Genomic DNA, 20,588 nt, shown 5'->3' with positions numbered 1-20,588 from the left:
ATGAGTAACTTGCTAAAACCTCAAATGACAGAACTAGGTTTCTAACCTAGTATCTTATTCCAGTCTCTCTCCTCTTAACCAACATACTCTAAAGCTCAAATTTCAGGAACCTATCATTATGTTGAAGCAAGTACCACTATATCAGACAAACAGATGATTACAACAGGGGCTGTCTTTACCATCTTTCTCCCACTAGAGCATCAGCTCCATGAGAACAGAGAGCTTGTCTGTCTTGTCTACCTAGCACAATGCCTGGAAAATCATAGGGAATTACATATTTGTTGAACAAATGAATACTTACATGTTGATTCTTAGACCCATGCTTCTCAACTCTGCCTGTACATCAGAATTGCTCATAGAGCTTTTGAAACATGCAGAATGTCTAGAGCCCTCCCACTCCCGCTAGCATCTCCAGGGGAGGAATTCAGGCAAGTCTGTATCTTTAAAAATATACAGATGATGCTAGTGCTTTGTCAAACTCTAGAGCCCCTATTCCAGAGCAGTGGTCTGGAATTTTGTTTAAAAAAAGTGAAATTCGTTAAAACACACATTGCTGGACTCCACCCCCAAAGTTTCTAGTGTTTAGTAGATCTGGGGTGAAGTCTGAGAATTTGCATTTCTGAAAGTTCCCAGGTGATATTGATGCTACTGGTCCATGGTTCACACTTTAAGAATTATTGTTTTAGAGGATTGGTTGTAAGGGACTAAATCAAAACATTTGTACATAGGACTTAAGCAGGGGATTTAGTGAGGCCAGAATCAACATTGATCACTCAGGCAGTGCAGGTTAATTACAGTTTTCAAAGCACTCACAAGAATGCCCGTTGAGGTTGTTGCTCCAAAAGTTTCTTTGAAAAAATGGGATATGATTTTTTAATCCCCAGGAAAAAGAAAAAAAAAAAGGCACATTTCTTTGATGGGTTTGACCCGAGACTGTTTGACTCTGTAGGTCCTGCCCTGCTGAGGCACTCTGGGTCTGTCCATACAATCTCTGAGCAGGTGTGGTGCTCACTCCCCAGACCTCTGCAGTTCTTGTCTCACAAGGGAAAGCCTGTAGTTTTTCTTCGTGTGTGCTCCTTTCCTCCATCATCTGCCCTTGTCAACCAGGAGACCTGGCAACAGGAGCTTTGGCACACTCTTATTTTCTGGATACTATTCAAAAATTCTAGATCCCAAAATTCCTGGGTAACATCTAATCTTAGATGATTAAGACATTGTCAGTATACTGGTAAGTACATTTCCATTGCTTGTTGCTGCATTAATACGAGGCAAGAATTAGTTTCTAATGAGCACTAGGCTGTGGATAAAAATTAAAAGCTTTTATATCTAGCTGATGGACCTTGCACCTAGTAATATTTGGCTTGGTTTTTTAAGAGTGATTTCTATCCCATGCTTGCTGCTTTTATACCATTCATTTTGCGCATTTCACATTGTTTAGAGAAGAACTGCACAAGTTTTATAAACGGTGTTTTTCTCCTTGTGTTAGGTCTCTTTGCAATGCAATCAATGTTTACAACCTCACCTGCAATAACTGTTCAGAAAACTGCACTGATGTTCTGTTTAGTAACAAGATTACCTTCTTAATGGACCTCCTCATACACCAGTTGACGGTATGTAATATTATTGCTTTGAATTAGAAGCAGTTAAGATTTGAAAAATATCCCCTATGGAGAAAACTAAAAGAAGCCATCTTATTTATTCTCCAGATTGAAAAAAAAAGTGAAGATGATTGGTAGAGTAAAATAGGAACTGGCAGAAAAACCTCTTCGTTTGAAAATCTTATAGTGTGTTCTCCTAAGTCCCAGTATTTGATGGATAATGTACTTGTAGCACTTGCCGAGACCACAGATTTCCACGGTTAGACTGGGACTTTGGAATGAGTTAGGCTGAAAGCCGTATCTCTGAGGTCATAGAAATTAGTCTCATAACCTCTCGTGCCAGCTCAGTTTAAAGGGTCAGTTTATGTTTAACTTGGTAAGAAACATAAAGAAAAGGAAGTAATGCCTCAGTGATGGGGCAGGGTGAATGGTGGGAGAAGATATTAAAGAAATTGATTTTTTTAAAAAAAGGTCAATTTAAGACAGACTTTTTGAGGGCTCTTGATGTATTTTTTGAAGCAAGAAACTCCTCTGTCACAAAGGGGCAAACCTATTATATTTTTGAAATAGAAACAAGCAGCCAATTGTGGCCTTAAATTTTACTTCAGTTCACAGATGTTGAAAGAGGTAAGCTCAGTATAATATCCAAAGGTTTAGGTCTGTCAACTGCAGCCTCCAGAACACAGCCCTGGGACCAGAAGTTTCCTGGTCAAGTTTCTGAGCCCCTGAGGTATTGGCACAAAATCACTCTCAAGCTGCAAGTTTATAACACAGGAGATTTATTTTTCAGAACCGATTTATTTTACTCAGCACGTAGTTCTAATAGCTTTTCCCTAAACTGTGAGCCTTTTGCTCTCTTTCCTTCTCCATCTGGTTAATTTCTACATCCTGAGACCTTTACTAAGCTATAATGGCACTTTCTTCATGAAACCTTCCCCAACCTGACCCTCTCCCCAAGTCCAGGTTAGGTGTTCTTCTTATATGCTCCTGTACATTAGGTCATTCATAGGATTAAAATCACATTGAATTGTAATTAACTGCTTACTTGTCCATTTCCCCAACTAGCCATAAAATCAATGAGGACAGGAGATGATTCATCACTTTCCCCAAGATCCTAAAACAGGGCCTGACACAGTAGCTTCAGCCCATTGTTGATGAATATATAAGTAAACACATGGATTCCCATATGTTTCAAGCTGAAAATCAGAAAGGAAATGAGGCTCATACCTGTTCTTCTCATGACAAAGAGAAGGGACAGCAGTGAAAAAGGACAAAAACACAGACCTAGAACAATACAGTGTAATAAGGGTTGTTTATAGATGACACTGAGTCAGCACTTGAGGGCTAAGTTATATATGGTTTATCTCTAAAATAAGGCATTGAAATACAGGTAATGAATTTTAGCAAAAATTTCTATCAGAAATATGTCAAAGCCAGGGACAAGGAGAAAGACTTAGCATTTGTTATATGACCTTATATTCCAGGCATTTTAATATATATTGCCTCATTTCATTTTTAAAACAGAAAGTCAGTGTTGATATACTGCTTTACAGGTGAAGAAACTTGAGTCTGAGAAAGGTTGACTTGCCCAAGGCTACATGGATGGTCATGGAGTCAAGAGCCCAAGCTAGGTCTGTCAAACCCCAATTGAGGCACATTCTGCACAAAAATTGACTCATATTTTTCAAAAGTGTCAGTGTCATAAAAGACATAGAAAAGCTGAAGAACTGTCACAGATTGGAGGAATCTAAGGAGATCTGACAATGAAATGTAACGTGGGACCCTAGACCAGAAAAAGGATGTTCGTGAGAAAACTTGAAACTTCAAATAAGATCTGTAGAATAGTTAATTTTATTGGCTCGATGTTGATTTCTTGCTTTTGGTAATTATAACATGGTTTTTCAGAATGTTAGCAGTAGGGATATGGGTGAAGGGAATTCTACTATTTTTGCAACATATCCTGTTTTTAAGTCTTCTTGCTTACTCCTTCACATTTCAGAGCCATTCTCTTCTGTTACTTTACCCTGTTCAAAGTATATAATTTCTATGGTTCCGTTACCAATTTTAAATTATTTCAAAATAAGTGGAAAAAAAAAAACACCCCATGCTCTCCGACTATTCCATGCCACATTATCTGAAAGAATATACTGTGTGAAACCTATTCTGTATTGGTAATGGAAGAAGATACATAAATGTACTTTGAACAGAACAAGTAACAAAAGGGAATGGTGTTTGAACTGTGAAGGAATGAGCAAGAAGACTTACAGACAAGATCTTCCATCCTAGCTCTTCATTCTCTTCTGATCAAAACCTGTTCTTATCATATAAGGTAGTTTGTTTATTCTCTCACTTAATAATTATAAGTGCCTACTACTTCCAGTTGCAGAGAAGTGTAGGGTATGATCCTAACCATCCAAGAAATTCCTGCTTTGGAGTAGGAACAGATATGTAAGTTGCACATAAAAATGGTGTGATGTCAGCCTGTATAGAGTATGGTGAAACACAGAGAAAGGAGGTCGGTAGCCTCTGCCTGGGACATCACAAAGCTAGACCTTAGTTCCTCATAATAGCTTTCATTTATTAAGTGCCTACCATGTGCCAGGAGCTTGTAAGTAGCTTGATCCTTTCCCTCTACTTTGAAAGCCCCAGTTTCCTTTGAATAATATTCCCTTACTTGTGACCTCAAGATTTCTTAACACTTGGAAAGCTTTTAATCTCCCAACCAATTAATTTCACCACATTCTGTGTTTATTTTGTTCAGTTTAGAACTTGAATCCTGGGACATTAGTTTGTCAAACACATTTTATCCCTCCTTCCCTTAAACGTGGCACTTCCTGGTCTTTGCTGTTCTTTTTGGCTTTTTATTCTCTGTCAGTTCTAACACTGCTGTGATGGAGTTTGTGATAATTGAAAGAGGTGGGTATGTTTTCTAAGTGGGAGAGGTAGAGGTGGTGGTGGTGATTTTTCCATTTCTGGAAATCACTCGTGCATTTACATTTTTATTGCTAACTTGTTTTGATGTACATGTAACTGAAATATGGATCACTAACTTCTAGTACCCTTTCAGCAAAGGGTAGGAAACTGTTATCACACATTTTCCAGAAGGATTATAAAGAATCATAAAAGAAGTTAATTAAGATCTGGCGGAATTTGTATGACAACTGATTATAGGGCAGTTCGGCCTTTCTTCAGCAAACTGAGATGGTTTAGAAGGCTTTTCTCCCCTAATCTAGCTGTTTGGAGTTTGTTTTAGCATTCTTGTATTGAATCTCAATTATGTGCAAAGCGTTGTACAGATGCCAGGATTATAGAGGTGAATTGGACACAGTTCCTTCATTCTAGAAGCCCACGGTTGAAGAATGAGCAACTTGCATACATTAATATTAAAGAAAAGCTGTGAGAAGTTCTGTAACATAATCAGAGCTACAGAGTAGTGCATACAGCCTAGAAAAGTGCCTGGCACATAAGGAAATGCCTGTTAAATATTTGATGAATGAATGAATGAGTTCTAACTTGGAGCATTGGAGAGACTTTTGGGGAGAATTTGGATTTGCCTATGCCTTGAAGGGTAGAAATTCTACAATTCTGGATTATGAGTTTTACAAAAGCCAAATTAGCATGGGTGGCACTGAAAAGGTATGTGTTTTTTCTTGCAGTATAGATTCAAAGTAGGATTTTTAGGATAAGGTCTTGAGTTTATTTGGAGCCCTATAAAAACAGTACATTTAGATAGGCATTATCTTTAAAAAGTATGAAAACTTTGCTGTTGCTGCTGCTGCCAAGTTGCTTCAGTCGTGTCCAACTCTAAAACTATGTTAAAGCAGATTTCAATAACTGAGTGTTAAGGATCTTCTCTGTGCCTGAGTCATTACACTGCAGAGGAAAGTAGGCCTCTACCTTCAAAATGAACATTAGAAGGCAATAAAAAGACCAGTGAAAAAGAGCAAACTGGCAAAATAGATAGTCCCAGTTCTCATTCCCAAAGAAACACTCAGCAAAATACTGTTATGAACTCGATGACAAATCAAAGCAAGATCCTCTATGACCCACCTCCCAGAGTAAAGAAAATAGAAACAAAATAAACAACTGGGACCTGATTAAACTTAAAAGCTTTTGCACAGCAAAGGAAACCAAAAGCAAGATGAAAAGACAACCCTCAGAATGGGAGAAAATAATAGCAAATGAAACAACTGACAAAGGATTAATTTCCAAAATATACAAGTAGCTCATGCAATTCAAAACCAGAAAAGCAAACAACCCAATCAAAAAGTGGGAAAAAGACCTAAACAGACGTTTCTCCAGAGAAGACATACAGATGGCTAAAAAACACATGAAAAGATGTTCGGCATCTCTCATTATTAGAGAAATGCAAATCAAAGCTACAATGAGATATCACCTCACACCAGTCAGAATGGCCATCATCAAAAAGTCCACAGGCAATATATGCTGGAGAGTGTGTGGAGAAAAGGGAACACTCTTGCACTGTTGCTGGAAATGTAAACTGATACAGCCACTATGGAAGACAGTATAGGGATTCCTTAAGAAACTAGGAATAAAACCACCATATGACCCAGCAATCCCACTCCTAGGCATATACCCCGAGGAAACCAAAATTGAAAGAGACACGTGTCCCATTGTTCATTGCAGCACTATTTACAATAGCTAGAACATGGAAGCAACCTAGATGTCCATCAACAGATGAATGGATAAAGAAGTTGTGGTACAGACACACAGTGGAATATTACTCAGCCTTAAAAAGGAGTGCATTTGAGTCAGTTCTAATGAGGTAAATAAACCTAGAACCTATTATACAGAGTGAAGTAAGTCAGAAAGAGAAAGATAAATATCACATTCTAATGCATATATATATAAATATCACATTCTAATTCATATATATATATATGTGTATATATATATATATACATGGAATCTAGAAAAAATGGTACTGACAGGGCAGCAGTGGAGAAAGACATAGAGAATAGACTTATGGACATGGGAAGAGGGGAGGAGAGGGTGAGATCTATGGAAATAGTATGGAAACTTACATTACCATATGTGAAATAGATAGCCAACAGGAATTTGCTGTATGGCTCAGGAAATTCAAATAGGGGCTCTGTATCAACCTAGATGGATGGGATGGGGAGGGAGATGGGAGGGAGGTTCAAAAGGGAGTGGATATATGTATACCTATGACTGATTCATGTTGAGGTTTGACAGAAAACAACAAAATTCTGTAAAGCAATTATCCTTCAATAAAAAATAAATTAATTTTAAAAAATACTGTTATGAGAACTCCAGAAAACAGTTTAGATATTACAATACCCAAGGTGATCTCAAGGCCAGGAACAACCACGCTGATGTGAGTAAGAAAAACTATTCTGCTTTACTCACAATCTCTCCTCTCTTGAGTTGGCACAGCTTGGCATTGGAAGATGATACCCCAGCTCATGGTTCTCCGCTTTAAAGGGAGAGGAGTTGAGTGTGAGTCCAGCCTTCTGGCTTTTTGGCGGGCTGCCCAAGGGACTTGTATCTGCCTCACCTGACTCATGGCACTGCCAGGAAGCTGGCATACTTTGGATGCCTGGCAGCCCTTGAGAACAGCAGAAAGCAGGGCAGCTTGCTGCTGAGAATCAGAGAACCTGCAGTGCTACAGACAGACACCAGAGGGAGCAAGAGATTACGATCTCCTGAGAAAGAAACCAGCCAGGCCTTTCTAATTGAGAAATTGCACATGCAGGCCCAGAGAAGTCCTATCCCCTATAAAAATGCTTCATAGAACCTCTGACTCTCTAGTCAAGGAAATTGGTGCCTTCCCCTTTACAAAGCCGGTATGTACAGTCTAAAAGTGATACCTCTTTTTTCAAATGTGCAGATTCCAACACAAAGTTACAAGACACACAAAGAAAAAGGGAAGCATGGCCCCTACAAAGAACAAGATAAATCTTCAACCAACCCTAAAGAAGCAGGTATATGAATCACGTGACAGATATTCAAAATAATTATTCTAGAGATGTTCTGTGAACTCAGAAAAATGATATATGAACAAAAGGAAAATTAAAAAGAGATAGAAAATATAAAAAGAACCAAATAGAAGTTTTGGAGCTAAACAATAAGTTATTGAACTGAAAAAATAGAGGAATTCAAGATCAGCCTTGATCAAACAGAAGAAAGAATCATTGAACTAAAAGATAGGTAATTTGAAATTATCCAATCAGGAATAAAAATAAAAAGGAATGAAAAAAAGCCTAAAGGACTTATGCTGTACTGTAAAGTAAACCAATATGTATGTTATGGTGGTCACAAAAGGAAAGAGAGACAAAGAGAAAATGGGGCAGAAAACTTATTTAAATAAATAATGACCTAAAATTTCCCAGTCTAGTGAAGGAAACGGAATCCAACAAGTCCAACAGGTCCTAACGTTGGTGCACCCAAGAAATCTCACAGAGACACATTATACTCAATTATCAGAAGTCAAAGATAGAATTTTGAATGCAGCAAAAGGAAATCAACTTGTCACATGCAGAAGAACTCACATAAAACAATCAGTGTATTTCACACCAGAAAACCTACAGGCCTGAAGGGAGTGGGATGTTATAATCAAAATGATAAAAGAAAAAAATGCCAACCAAGAACACTACATCCAGCAAAACTATCCTTCAAAAAATGAAAGAGAAATAAAAACTTTCCCAGATAAACAAAAGCTAAGGAAATTCATCACCACTATGAGACCTACTTGACAAGAAATTCTGAAAGGAGCCCTTAAAGTAGGAAAAAAAAAAAGACACTAAATAGCAACATGGAAGCATATGATAGTATAAAGCTCACTGACAAATGTAAATATAAAGACAAATACTGGATGCTATAATACTGTAAAGGGAAAGGAAAGTGAAGTTGCTCAGTCATGTCCGACTCTTTGTGACCCCATGGACTGTAGCCTACCAGGCTCTTCCGTCCATGGGATTTTCCAGGCAAGAATACTGGAGTGGGTTGCCGTTTCCTTCTCCAGGAGATCTTCCCAACCCAGGGATTGAACCCGGATCTCCTGCACTGTAGGCAGACGCTTTACCATCTGAGCCACCAGGGAAGTAATACTGTAATGGGGGGGGGGGGGAGTTAAATCAGTGTTAATCCTGACATAGAAATTAAAAGACTAAGCTGTTAAAATAGCCATAAGTATAAAAGTATGTTAATGGATACATGATTTAAAATAATACTTTGTGACATGAATAACATAAAATATTGAGGGGAAAAAAGTAAAAGTATAGCATATTAGTATGCAATTGATATTAAGTTATCAGGTTGAAATAGATTATTATAAATGGCAACCACAAGGAAAAATACCTATAGAAGATACTCAGAAGAAAATAAAGGAATCAAAGCATGTTACTACAAAGGAAGATGGCAGAAGAGGAATGAGGGACAAAATAACTGTATAAGACGTAAAGTAACAAAACAGCAATAGATATTCCTTCTCTATCAGTAATTACTTTCAATGTAAGTGGTTTACTCTCCGGTAAAAAGGCACACACTGGCTGAATGGATAAAAACACAAGATCAACTATCTTTTGTCAACAACAGGCTTACTTTAAATTTAAGGACACACATAAGCTGAAAGTCAAAGAATTGAAAACAGTAATTCATGCAAATGGTAATGAAAAAAGAACAGAGGTAACCATCCCTATATCAGACAAAATAGAATTAAAAGTCAGAAACTCCCAGAAGAGATAAAGAAGGACATTATATAGTAATAAAAGGTCAATTTTTAAGGAAGGTATAACAATTGTAAATACACGTGCACCCATCAGAGCACTCAAATATAAGAAGCAAGTATTGAGGAACTGAAGGAAGAAGATGACAAGAGCTCAGTTAAAGTAGATTTCAATACCACACTTTCAATAATGCATAAACATCTAGAAAGCAAACCATTAAGTAAACAGAGGACTCGAACAATGTTGTAGGCTGCATGGACCTAATACACATATATAAAATATTCCACCCACCAGCAGAATACACATTTTCTCAAGCACACAGGGAACATTCTTCAGGATGGATCACATAATAGGTCACAAAACAAGTAAACAAATTTAAGATGACAGGTGTATTTTCTGACCACGATGGAATGAAAATAGAAATTAATAGCAGAAGGAAAACTGGAAAATTCACAAATATCTGTGGAAATTAAACAACTTGATGAAAAAACAGTGGATGAAAGAAGAAATTAAAAGAGAAACTAAATAGTGTCTTTAAGACAAATTTAAAATATGGCATACAAAAACTTATGGGGTACTGTAAAAGCAGTGCTGAGAGGGAAGTTCATAGCAATAAATAACTGAATTTAAAAGGAAGAAAGATCTCAATCAATTTAACTTTATACCTCAAGAAACTAGAGAAAGAAAAACTAAGCCCAGAGTTAGCAGAAAAAGGAAATAATTAAAGATTAGAACAAACTGTCATAAAAACAGACACATAAACCAATAGAACAGAATAGAGAGCTTGGAAGTAAACCCATAAATATACAGCCAACTAAGATTTGGTAAGACAGAAAATATGAAAAGGAAAAGGTGGTCTCTTTAATAAATACTTTTGGATAATCTTTAGTAAACGCTGTTGGGAAATGGTGGCTATCCACATGCAAATTAATGCTGGACTCTTATCTTACACCATACACAAAAATTAACTGCAAATGGACTTAAAACTTAAATGTAAAACCTGAGCCCATAAAACTCCTAGAAGAAACATAAGAGTAAAGCTCCTTGACATTGCTCCTGGCAGTGATTTTTTTTTTTTTAATGATACGAGAAAGTACAACAAAAGCAAAAATAAACAAATGGCACTACATTAAACTAAAAGGCTTCAGTACAGCAAAGGAAACAATCAACAAAATGAAAAGGCAAACTGCAAAAGGGGAGAAAATATTTGAAAATTATATATCTGATGAAGGGTTAATGACCTAAATACATAAATATAAAAATCAGAAACACAGAAAGTAGCAAGTATTGGCAAGAGTTTGGAGAAATGGGAACTCTTGTTTCCTGGTGGAAATGTGAAGTGGTGCACCTACTTTGGAAAACAATAATGACAGTTCCCCAAGAAATTAAAAATAAAACTACCATATGGGATTACTTCTTGGTATTTACCCAAAAAGAATTGAAATCAGAACCTCTGAGGTCCTTGCACTCTCATGTTCACTGTACCATTATTCCCAGTAACTAAGAGGGAGAGAGAACGGAAATGTCCATTGGCAGTAGAATAAAGAAAACTGTATGTGCATGCACTGGAATATTATTCAGCCATAAAAAAGAAATCCTTCCATTTGTGACAACATGGATAAACCTTGTGAAATAAGCCAGTCACAGAAGGGCAAATACTGTATGATTTTACTTATATGAGATATCTAAAGTAGGCAGACTCACTAAATTGAAAGTCGAGAGCTAGGATGAGGGGAAATGGAAAGTTGCTGTTTAGTGAGTATTGAGTTTCAGTTATGCAAGATGAAAAAGTTCTAGAGATCTGATTTACAACCATGTGCATGTAGATAGACTATGAAATATACTTAAAATTGTTAGATGATAAGTCTATGTTACATGTTTATTACCACCAAAAAAAGACAAGTATGAGTACTGCTGAGTACTGTGAAAATAGATTGATTGACTTTTCAGTTCAGTTCAGTTCAGTCGCTCAGTCATGTCTGACTCTTTGCGACCCCATGAATCGCAGCACGCCAGGCCTCCCTGTCCATCACCAACTCCTGGAGTTCACTCAAACTCATATCCATCGAGTCAGTGATGCCATCCAGCCATCTCATCCTCAGTCGTCCCCTTTTCCTCCTGCCCCCAATTCCTCCCAGCATCAGAGTCTTAATGTGGACAAATTCTACATAAGCCATATTACAGACTGGTAAGTTGAATTATGGCAAAAGAGATCATACAGCTACCCAGTGATAGACTGATGACCTGAATGCAAGTCTCCTGAGTTCTTGTCTAGGACATTCCTTCCTATAACCTAAATTGATGTGTCCTCACTTTATTGAGTTGACAAATGAAATAAAGTAATATTTTTGTGACTTTAATTTATCCATGTTTCGTATTTTCACCTGGGTAATATATACTGAAAAAGCATTTAATTAAAAGATTTATAATTTCTTGATGTTTCATTGCACTTTAAAAAGGCATTCAATATTTTATTAGCATTCTTATTTTTAATTCATAGTGACCTGCTCCTCATGGAATATTTAAAGAATACTCTTATAAATTGTGTGTATATATTTTCTGGAGCCAAAGAAACTGTTAATTGAAAAGTGATGTACAAACCTTAAATAATTGATATGATACTGTTGGATCAGAGACTGTTGGTGAGCACTGCAGAAGATGACAAGAAAGCCCTGTATACTAACAAAGAAAATATAAGTGCAACCTTACAGCAAGGGGATTGTTTTTTACTGAGTCTGGTGTAGAACCATATGGATGCCTATTTTATTTTCATTATAGCAGCAAAGGCCTGGAATTGGCCATTCGCCACATTCTCTTCTTTGTACCAAGGAGGCAGAACATGGATTTCATAGTTAATTACATGAGAATAGAAATCCTTCAACTCTCCATGAGTAACATTGGTCTTCCTGATGCCACTTGCATCTTGCTTCTCCTTTCCTCACTGTGTGGTACTTGCTCAACATGTCAAGGACACCCTACCCATTTCTTCATCAATAATGTGAATTCTGTTTCTCATACACTATGTATATTATATATATTTATTGATATAGAGTGTATCAGAACCAGAGAGGAGGCTTTCATAGTATCTAGTCTGGTCTAGTCCTCCTTGTCTTACAAATGAGGACAATGGAACTCAAAAAACGGGAAGGATAGGAGATGTGTGGGCTGGGTATTTGCCCAGAATTTCACAGCCTGTTTCCAGTGGAATTGGGATACAAATTCAGGTCTCCTAAATCCCAACCTAACTTTTTTCACTATATTACGTGGCACACTGCTCATTTAAGTCTGGTGAGAACAGTTAAAAGGATATTGCGACTGGTAGTTGGAGAAGACTCTTGACAGTCCCTTGGGCTACAAGGAGATCCAACCAGTCCCTTCTAAAGGAGATCAACCCGGGGATTTCTTTGGAAGGAATGATGCTAAAGCTGAAACTCCAGTACTTTGGCCACCTCATGCGAAGAGTTGACTCATTGGAGAAGACTTTGATGCTGGGAGGGATTGGGGCCAGGAGGAGAAGGGGACGACCGAGGATGAGATGGCTGGATGGCATCACGGACTCAATGGACGCAACTCTGAGTGAACTCCAGGAGTTGGTGATGGACAGGGAGGCCTGGCGTGCTGCGATTCATGGGGTTGCAAAGAGTCGGACACGACTGAGCAACTGAACTGAACTGAACTGAATAGAGCTTTACCCTTAAAGCTACATTCAAAATTGATCTAGTGAAAGAATATGGGTCAAATTATAACTCTTATGTGCCATTCTACTGCAGTCATATGAATTCATATCATCATCATTATTATTAGTGTCACCTATAATCACGGAGGAATTGACACATCCAGCATCATAGTGGAGATTTTATCACACTCCTTTCAGATGGTGGGTAAAGCAAACAGAATGGTTAAATATGTACAGAACTGAATAAAGCAATTAGCAAACTTGATACACATAGATAGAACCATATGTGAAACATTAGAGAATATAAATTTTTTATAAATACCCATGGGAAATTTACAAGAATTGACTATGCACTAGGCCGTAAAGCAAGTCTTAACATGCTTGAAAGAGTCAGAATCATGCAGAGGATCTGGTTTTGCTTCCAATATTATTGAATAAGCTCCTACCAGAGTGCCCCTTCTGCAGATGACAGGAGGGGTAAAGCATGAGAAAACCTACCTGAAGGTGGCACAGACCTAGCAAAAGCAGGCAGATTCTGATCGGAAGAAGGGAACAGCATTGAGTAAGTTTCCTGGTTTCATGGCTTTTAGCCTGAGGGTAATACCACATGGGATGGCTAAAACTACCATAGAAAATCCACAGTCTTTCAGGCCTGAAGAACCAGAAGACAGAATTTGGGGCAAAGGTAACTGCGAGAATGTAGGGATGACTTTCAAAAGGGAGAAAACCAGAAAGGAGGATTCCCTAAATTATTTGTAAGTATCTGAATGACCCTGGTACCATATGTTTGTGGGAGACTCCAAGTACTTCCGGAGAAGGCAATGGCACCCCCCTCCAGTATTCTTGCCTGGAGGATCCCAGGGACGGGGGAGCCTGGTGGGCTGCCGTCTATGGAGTCGCACAGAGTCGGACACGACTGAAGCAACTTAGCAGCAGCAGCAGCAGCCAAGTACTTCAGCTAAAGACAAACTGAACTGAGATTTCAACTGCTATCCATGAATAATGTTTTGTAGTTGAGTCCAGCAAAACCATATGCCTGCTTCTTTTTTAAAAAACAAACTGAAAAATATAACTGAAGTCAAAAATTCACTGAATGAATTAAGAAATGATAATGATGAAAAATAGAAAAATAACATGAGACAAACACCACAGTAATACTTATTGCAGGAGAGAATCATCAATGGATGCAAAAATTAGTGAGTAAAAGTATAATTAGGAAAAGGATATTTTTTAAGTTTCAGAATAACTGAATTACAGAGAAGGAAAATAGAAAATTTGTGATGAAGAAACTTGGCAGATACTACCTTAACTGTGTGGTCAAAAGTAGCATCACTAAAAACAATATATCAACATCATTTACCCTCTAATATTATATTCTTAGAAGCTCACACTGTCATTCTGTGACATTTGATACTTTTGTAAAATATGTCATCTAAATATGAGAAAATATGAAACAGTTCCAAATTGAAGATGGTCTACAAGATAGCTGATTAAATCCAGAGATTGAAGAATTCACAGAGACTAGAGAGATTTGACAACTAAATTCAGTGTGGGATTCTGGATTGGATCATGAAGCCAAAAAAAAATTTTTTTAAAGGACTTTACTGAGAAAAACTGGGAAAATTCTAATGAGATCTGTGGATTAGCTCATTGTTTTATATCAATGTTAATTTTCTGCTTTTAGTAATTGTGCTGTAATTATGTAGGGTGTTAACATCAGGGAAGACTGGGAAAGGTGTAAAATTATTTACAAAGTAAGTATAAATTAAAAAAAAAAAACAAACAGTTCACTGGTGGACCTAACAGAGTGGAAGTAACAGAGGAAAGATGATTGAACTTAAAGTTATATGAATAGGAATTAACCAGTCTGATCAGTGTGTGTGGTGGCGAGATTGAGAGAACAAAAGCAAACAGAAAGGAACTGAACCTTAGGGAATTGTGGGCCAGTATTAAACAGTGTAATATGTATATTGGATATCCAGAAGAACAAAGAATGAAGCATTAGAATATTTTGAAAGAATAATGTCTAAGTTTTTTCCAAATTTGATGAAAGTCACAAATATACAGATTCAATAATAAGTTCACCAACCCCCAAAAGGATAAATACAAAGATAATCATGTCAAACTACAAAAAACAAGTATAATAAAAAAAGAAAATGTTGAAAGGTGCCTCATTGCATACAGACAAATAATGATTCAGGTAACACCTGATATCTGTCTCACCAGAGGCCAGAAGACAGAGAACATTTTTAAAATGCTAAAAATTAGGGGAGTTAGGGAAAGATGGCGGAGGAATAGGACGGGAAGACCACTTTCTCCCTCACAAATTCCTCAAAAGAACATTTCGACGTCGAGCAAACTCCACAAAACAACTTCTGTAGGCTGGCAGAGGACATCAGGCAACCAAAAAAGCAGACCATTGTCTTCAAAAACAGATTTTTAATCTTTGCTCTTAGGTTTTTGTTGTCAATTTTGTACATTTAAAAACCCAAACTTCACTACCCAAGTTTACCTGAGAGCGAGATTACTGGCTTGACCACTCTCTCCTCCTCTGAACTCTCCTTTTTCTCCACCAGGTGGCCTCTGTCTCTTTTCTCCCCCATCTCTTCTCTATGCAACTCTGTGAATCTCTGTGTGTTCCAGACGGTGGAGAACACCTAAGGAACTGGTTACTGGCAGGATTTGTCTCTCTCCTACTCATTCCTCTCTCTTATCTTCCTGGTCACCTCTGTCTACTTCCTCCCTCTCCTCTTCCCCGTATAACTCTGTAAATACCTCTGAGCGGTCCAGACTATAGAGCGCACATAAGGAGGTGACTACTGGCTAGCTTGCTCTCTCCTCTTTTGATCTCACCGCATCTCATTCCAGTTACCTCTAACTACCCCCTCCATCTTCTCTTCTCCTTGTAACTCAGTGAACCTCTCTGAGTGTCCCTCAATGTGGAGAAACTTTTCATCTTTAATCTAGATGTTTTATCATCGGTGCTGTATAGATGGAGAAGTCTAGAGGCTACTGTAAAAATAAAACTGAAAACCAGAAGCAGGAGGCTTAAATCCAAAGCCTGAAAACATTAGAGAACTCTTGAATTCAGGGAACATTAAGCAATAGGAGCTCATTAAATGCCTTCATAACTACACCAAAACCAAGCTCCACCCAAGGGCCAACAAGTTCCAAAACAGGACATACCACGCAAATTCTCCAGCAACACAGGAACACTCCCCTGAGCTTCAATATACAGGCAGCTCAAAATTATCCCAAAACCTTTGATGTCTCATAACCAATTACGGGTCACTCCACTGTACTCCAGAGAGAAGAAACCCAGCTCCACCCACCAAAACTCCAACACAAGCCTCCCTAACCAGGAAACCTTGACAAGCCACTGATACAACCCCACCCACAGTGAGGAAGCCCCATAATAAAGAGAACTCCACAAATTACCAGAATATAAAAAGGCCACCCCAAACGCAGCAATATAACCAAGGTGAAGAGACAGAGGAATACTCAGCAGGTAAAGGAACAGGAGAGTTGCCCACCAAACCAAACAAAAGAGGAAGAAGTAGGGAATCTACCGGAGAAGGAATTCCGAATATTGATAGTGAAAATGATCCAGAATCTTGAAATCAAAATGGAATCACAGATAAATAGCCTAGAGACAAGGATTGAGAAGATGCAAGAAAGGTTTAACAAGGACCTAGAAGAAATAAAAAAGAGTCAAAATATAATGAATAACGCAATAAATGAGATCAGAAACACTCTGGAGGCAACAAATAGTAGAATAACAGAGGCAGAAGACAGGATTAGTGAAATAGAAGATAGAATGGTAGAAATAAATGAATCAGAGAGGAAACAAGAAAAATGAATTAAAAGAAATGAGGACAATCTCAGAGACCTCCAGGACAATATGAAACGCTCCAACATTCAAATTATAGGAGTCCCAGAAGAAGAAGACAGAAAGAAAGATCATGAGAAAATCCTTGAGGAGATAATAGTTGAAAACTTCCCTAAAATGGGGAAGGAAATAGTCACCCAAGTCCAAGAAACACACAGAGTTCCAAATAGGATAAACCCAAGGCGAAACACCCCAAGACACATATTAATCAAATTAACAAAGATCAAACACAAAGAACAAATATTAAAAGCAGCAAGGGAAAAACAACAAATAACACACAAGGAGATTCCCATAAGGATAACAGCTGATCTTTCAATAGAAACTCTTCAGGCCAGGAGGGAATGGCAAGGCATACTTAAAGTGATGAAAAACAATAACCTACAGCCCAGATTACTGTACCCAGCAAGGATCTCATTCAAATACGAAGGAGAAATCAAAAGCTTTACAGACAAGCAAAAGCTGAGAGAATTCAGCACCACCAAACCAGCTCTCCAACAAATTCTAAAGGATATTCTCTAGACAGGAAACACGAAAGGGTGTATAAACCCGAACCCAAAACAATAAAGTAAATGGTAACGGGACCGTACTTATCAATAAGTACCTTAAACGTAAATGGGTTGAACGCCCCAACCAAAAGACAAAGACTGGCCGAATGGATACAAAAACAAGACCCATCTATATGCTGCTTACAAGAGACCCACCTCAAAACAAGGGACACATACAGACTGAAAGTGAAGGGCTGGGAAAAGATATACCACGCAACTAGAGACCAAAAGAAAGCAGGAGTGGCAATACTCATATCCGATAAAATAGACTTTAAAACAAAGGCTGTGAAAAGAGACAAAGAAGGCCACTACATAATGATCAAAGGATCAATCCAAGAAGAAGATATAACAATTATAAATATATATGCACCCAATATAGGAGCACCGCAATATGTAAGACAAATGCTAACAAGTATGAAAGGGGAAATCAACAATAACACAATAATAGTGGGAGACTTTAATACCCCACTCACACCTATGGACAGATCAACTAAACAGAAAATCAACAAAGAAACACAAACTTTAAATGATACATTAGATCAGTTAGACCTAATTGATATCTATAGGACATTTCACCCCAAAACAATGAATTCCACCTTTTTCTCAAGTGCTCATGGAACCTTCTCCAGGATAGATCACATCCTGGGCCATAAATCTAAACTTGATAAATTCAAAAAAATCAAAATCATTCCAAGCATCTTTTCTGACCATAATGCATTAAGATTAGATCTCAATTACAGGAGAAAAACTATTAAAAATTCCAACATATGGAGGTTGAACAACACACTTCTGAATAACCAACAAATCACAGAAGAAATCAAAAAAGAAATCAAAATATGCATAGAAACTAATGAAAATGAAAACACAACAACCCAAAACCTGTGGGACACTATAAAAGCAGTGCTAAGAGGAAAGTTCATAGCAATACAGGCATACCTCAAGAAACAAGAAAAAAGTCAAATAAATAACCTAACTCTACACCTAAAGCAACTAGAAAAGGAAGAATTGGAGAACCCCAGAGTTAGTAGAAGGAAAGAAATCTTAAAAATTAGGGCAGAAATAAATGCAAAAGAAACAAAAGAGACCATAGAAAAAATCAACAAAGCCAAAAGCTGGTTCTTTGAAAGGATAAATAAAATTGACAAACCATGAGCCAGACTCATCAAGAAGCAAAGAGAGAAAAATCAAATCAATAAAATTAGAAATGAAAATGGGGAGATCACAACAGACAACACAGAAATACAAAGGATCATAAGAGACTACTATCAGCAGTTGTATGCCAATAAAATGGACAATGTGGAAGAAATGGACAAATTCTTAGAAAAGTACAATTTTCCAAAACTGAACCAGGAAGAAATAGAAAATCTTAACAGACCCATCACAAGTACGGAAATTGAAACTGTAATCAGAAATCTTCCAGCAAACAAAAGCCCAGGTCCAGACGGCTTCACAGCTGAATTCTACCAAAAATTTCAAGAAGAGCTAACACCTATCCTCCTCAAGCTCTTCCAGAAAATTGCAGAGGAAGGTCAACTTCCAAACTCATTCTGTGAGGCCACCATCACCCTAATACCAAAACCTGACAAAGATGTCACAAAAAAAGAAAACTACAGGCCAATATCACTGATGAACATAGATGCAAAAATCCTCAACAAAATTCTAGCAATCAGAATCCAACAACACATTAAAAAGATCATACACCATGACCAAGTGGGCTTTATCCCAGGGATGCAAGGATTCTTCAATATCTGCAAATCAATCAATGTAATTCACCACATTAACAAATTGAAAAATAAAAACCATATGATTATCTCAATAGATACAGAGAAGGCCTTTGACAAAATTCAACATCGATTTATGATTAAAAAAACTCTCCAGAAAGCAGGAATAGAAGGAACATACCTCAACATAATAAAAGCTATCTATGACAAACCCACAGCAAACATTATCCTCAATGGTGAAAAATTGAAAGCATTTCCCCTAAAGTCAGGAACAAGACAAGGGTGTCCACTTTCACCGCTTCTATTCAACATAGTTCTGGAAGTTTTGGCCACAGCAGTCAGAGCAGAAAAAGAAATAAAAGGAATCCAAATTGGAAAAGAAGAAGTAAAACTCTCACTGTTTGCAGATGACATGATCCTCTACATGGAAAACCCTAAAGACTCCACCAGAAAATTACTAGAGCTCATCAATGAATATAGTAAAGTTGCAGGATATAAAATCAACACACAGAAATCCCTTGCATTACTATACACGAATAATGAGAAAGTAGAAAAGGAAATTAAGGAAACAATTCCATTCACCATTGCAACGAAAAGAATAAAATACTTAGGAATATATCTACCTAAAGAAACTAAAGACCTATATATAGAAAACTATAAAACACTGATGAAAGAAATCAAGAGGACACTAATAGATGGAGAAATATACCATGTTCATGGATCGGAAGAATCAATATAGTGAAAATGAGTATACTACCCAAAGCAATTTACAAATTCAATGCAATCCCTATCAAGCTACCAGCCACATTTTTCACAGAACTAGAACAAATAATTTCAAGATTTGTATGGAAATAAAAAAACCTCGAATAGCCAAAGCAATGTTGAGAAAGAAGAATGGAGCTGGAGGAATCAACTTGCCTGACTTCAGGCTCTACTACAAAGCCACAGTCATCAAGACAGTATGGTACTGGCACAAAGACAGACATATAGATCAATGGAACAAAATAGAAAGCCCAGAGATAAATCCACACACATATGGACACCTTATCTTTGACAAAGGAGGCAAGAATATACAGTGGAGTAAAGACAATCTCTTTAACAAGTGGTGCTGGGAAAACTGGTCAACCACTTGTAAAAGAATGAAACTAGATCACTTTCTAACACCGCACACAAAAATAAACTCAAAATGGATTAAAGATCTAAATGTAAGATCAGAAACTATAAAACTCCTAGAGGAGAACATAGGCAAAACACTCTCAGACATAAACCACAGCAGGATCCTCTATGATCCACCTCCCAGAATTCTGGAAATAAAAGCAAAAATAAACAAATGGGATCTAATTAAACTTAAAAGCTGCTGCACAACAAAGGAAAATATAAGCAAGGTGAAAAGACAGCCTTCTGAATGGGAGAAAATAATAGCAAATGAAGCAACTGACAAACAACTAAT

The 20,588-nt window shown here is 37.4% G+C and overlaps 1 protein-coding gene across 13 annotated transcripts in view; it reads left to right on the top strand.

Moving 5' to 3' along the window:
* The window catches only part of SCAPER (S-phase cyclin A associated protein in the ER), a 396,299-nt gene that overhangs the window by 269,177 nt on the left and 106,534 nt on the right, over positions 1 to 20,588 (top strand). For all 13 annotated transcript variants that reach the window (XM_060401720.1, XM_060401719.1, XM_042235193.1 and 10 more), the window contains one exon: positions 1,487 to 1,610. In XM_060401720.1, the coding sequence (XP_060257703.1) occupies positions 1,487 to 1,610 (124 nt within the window). The remainder of the gene's footprint in view (positions 1 to 1,486; positions 1,611 to 20,588) is intronic.

This window comes from Ovis aries, chromosome 18 (assembly GCF_016772045.2).
Source record: "Ovis aries strain OAR_USU_Benz2616 breed Rambouillet chromosome 18, ARS-UI_Ramb_v3.0, whole genome shotgun sequence".
NCBI classification, from domain to species: Eukaryota; Metazoa; Chordata; class Mammalia; order Artiodactyla; family Bovidae; genus Ovis; species Ovis aries.
This window is presented reverse-complemented; position numbering and strand designations above follow the sequence as displayed.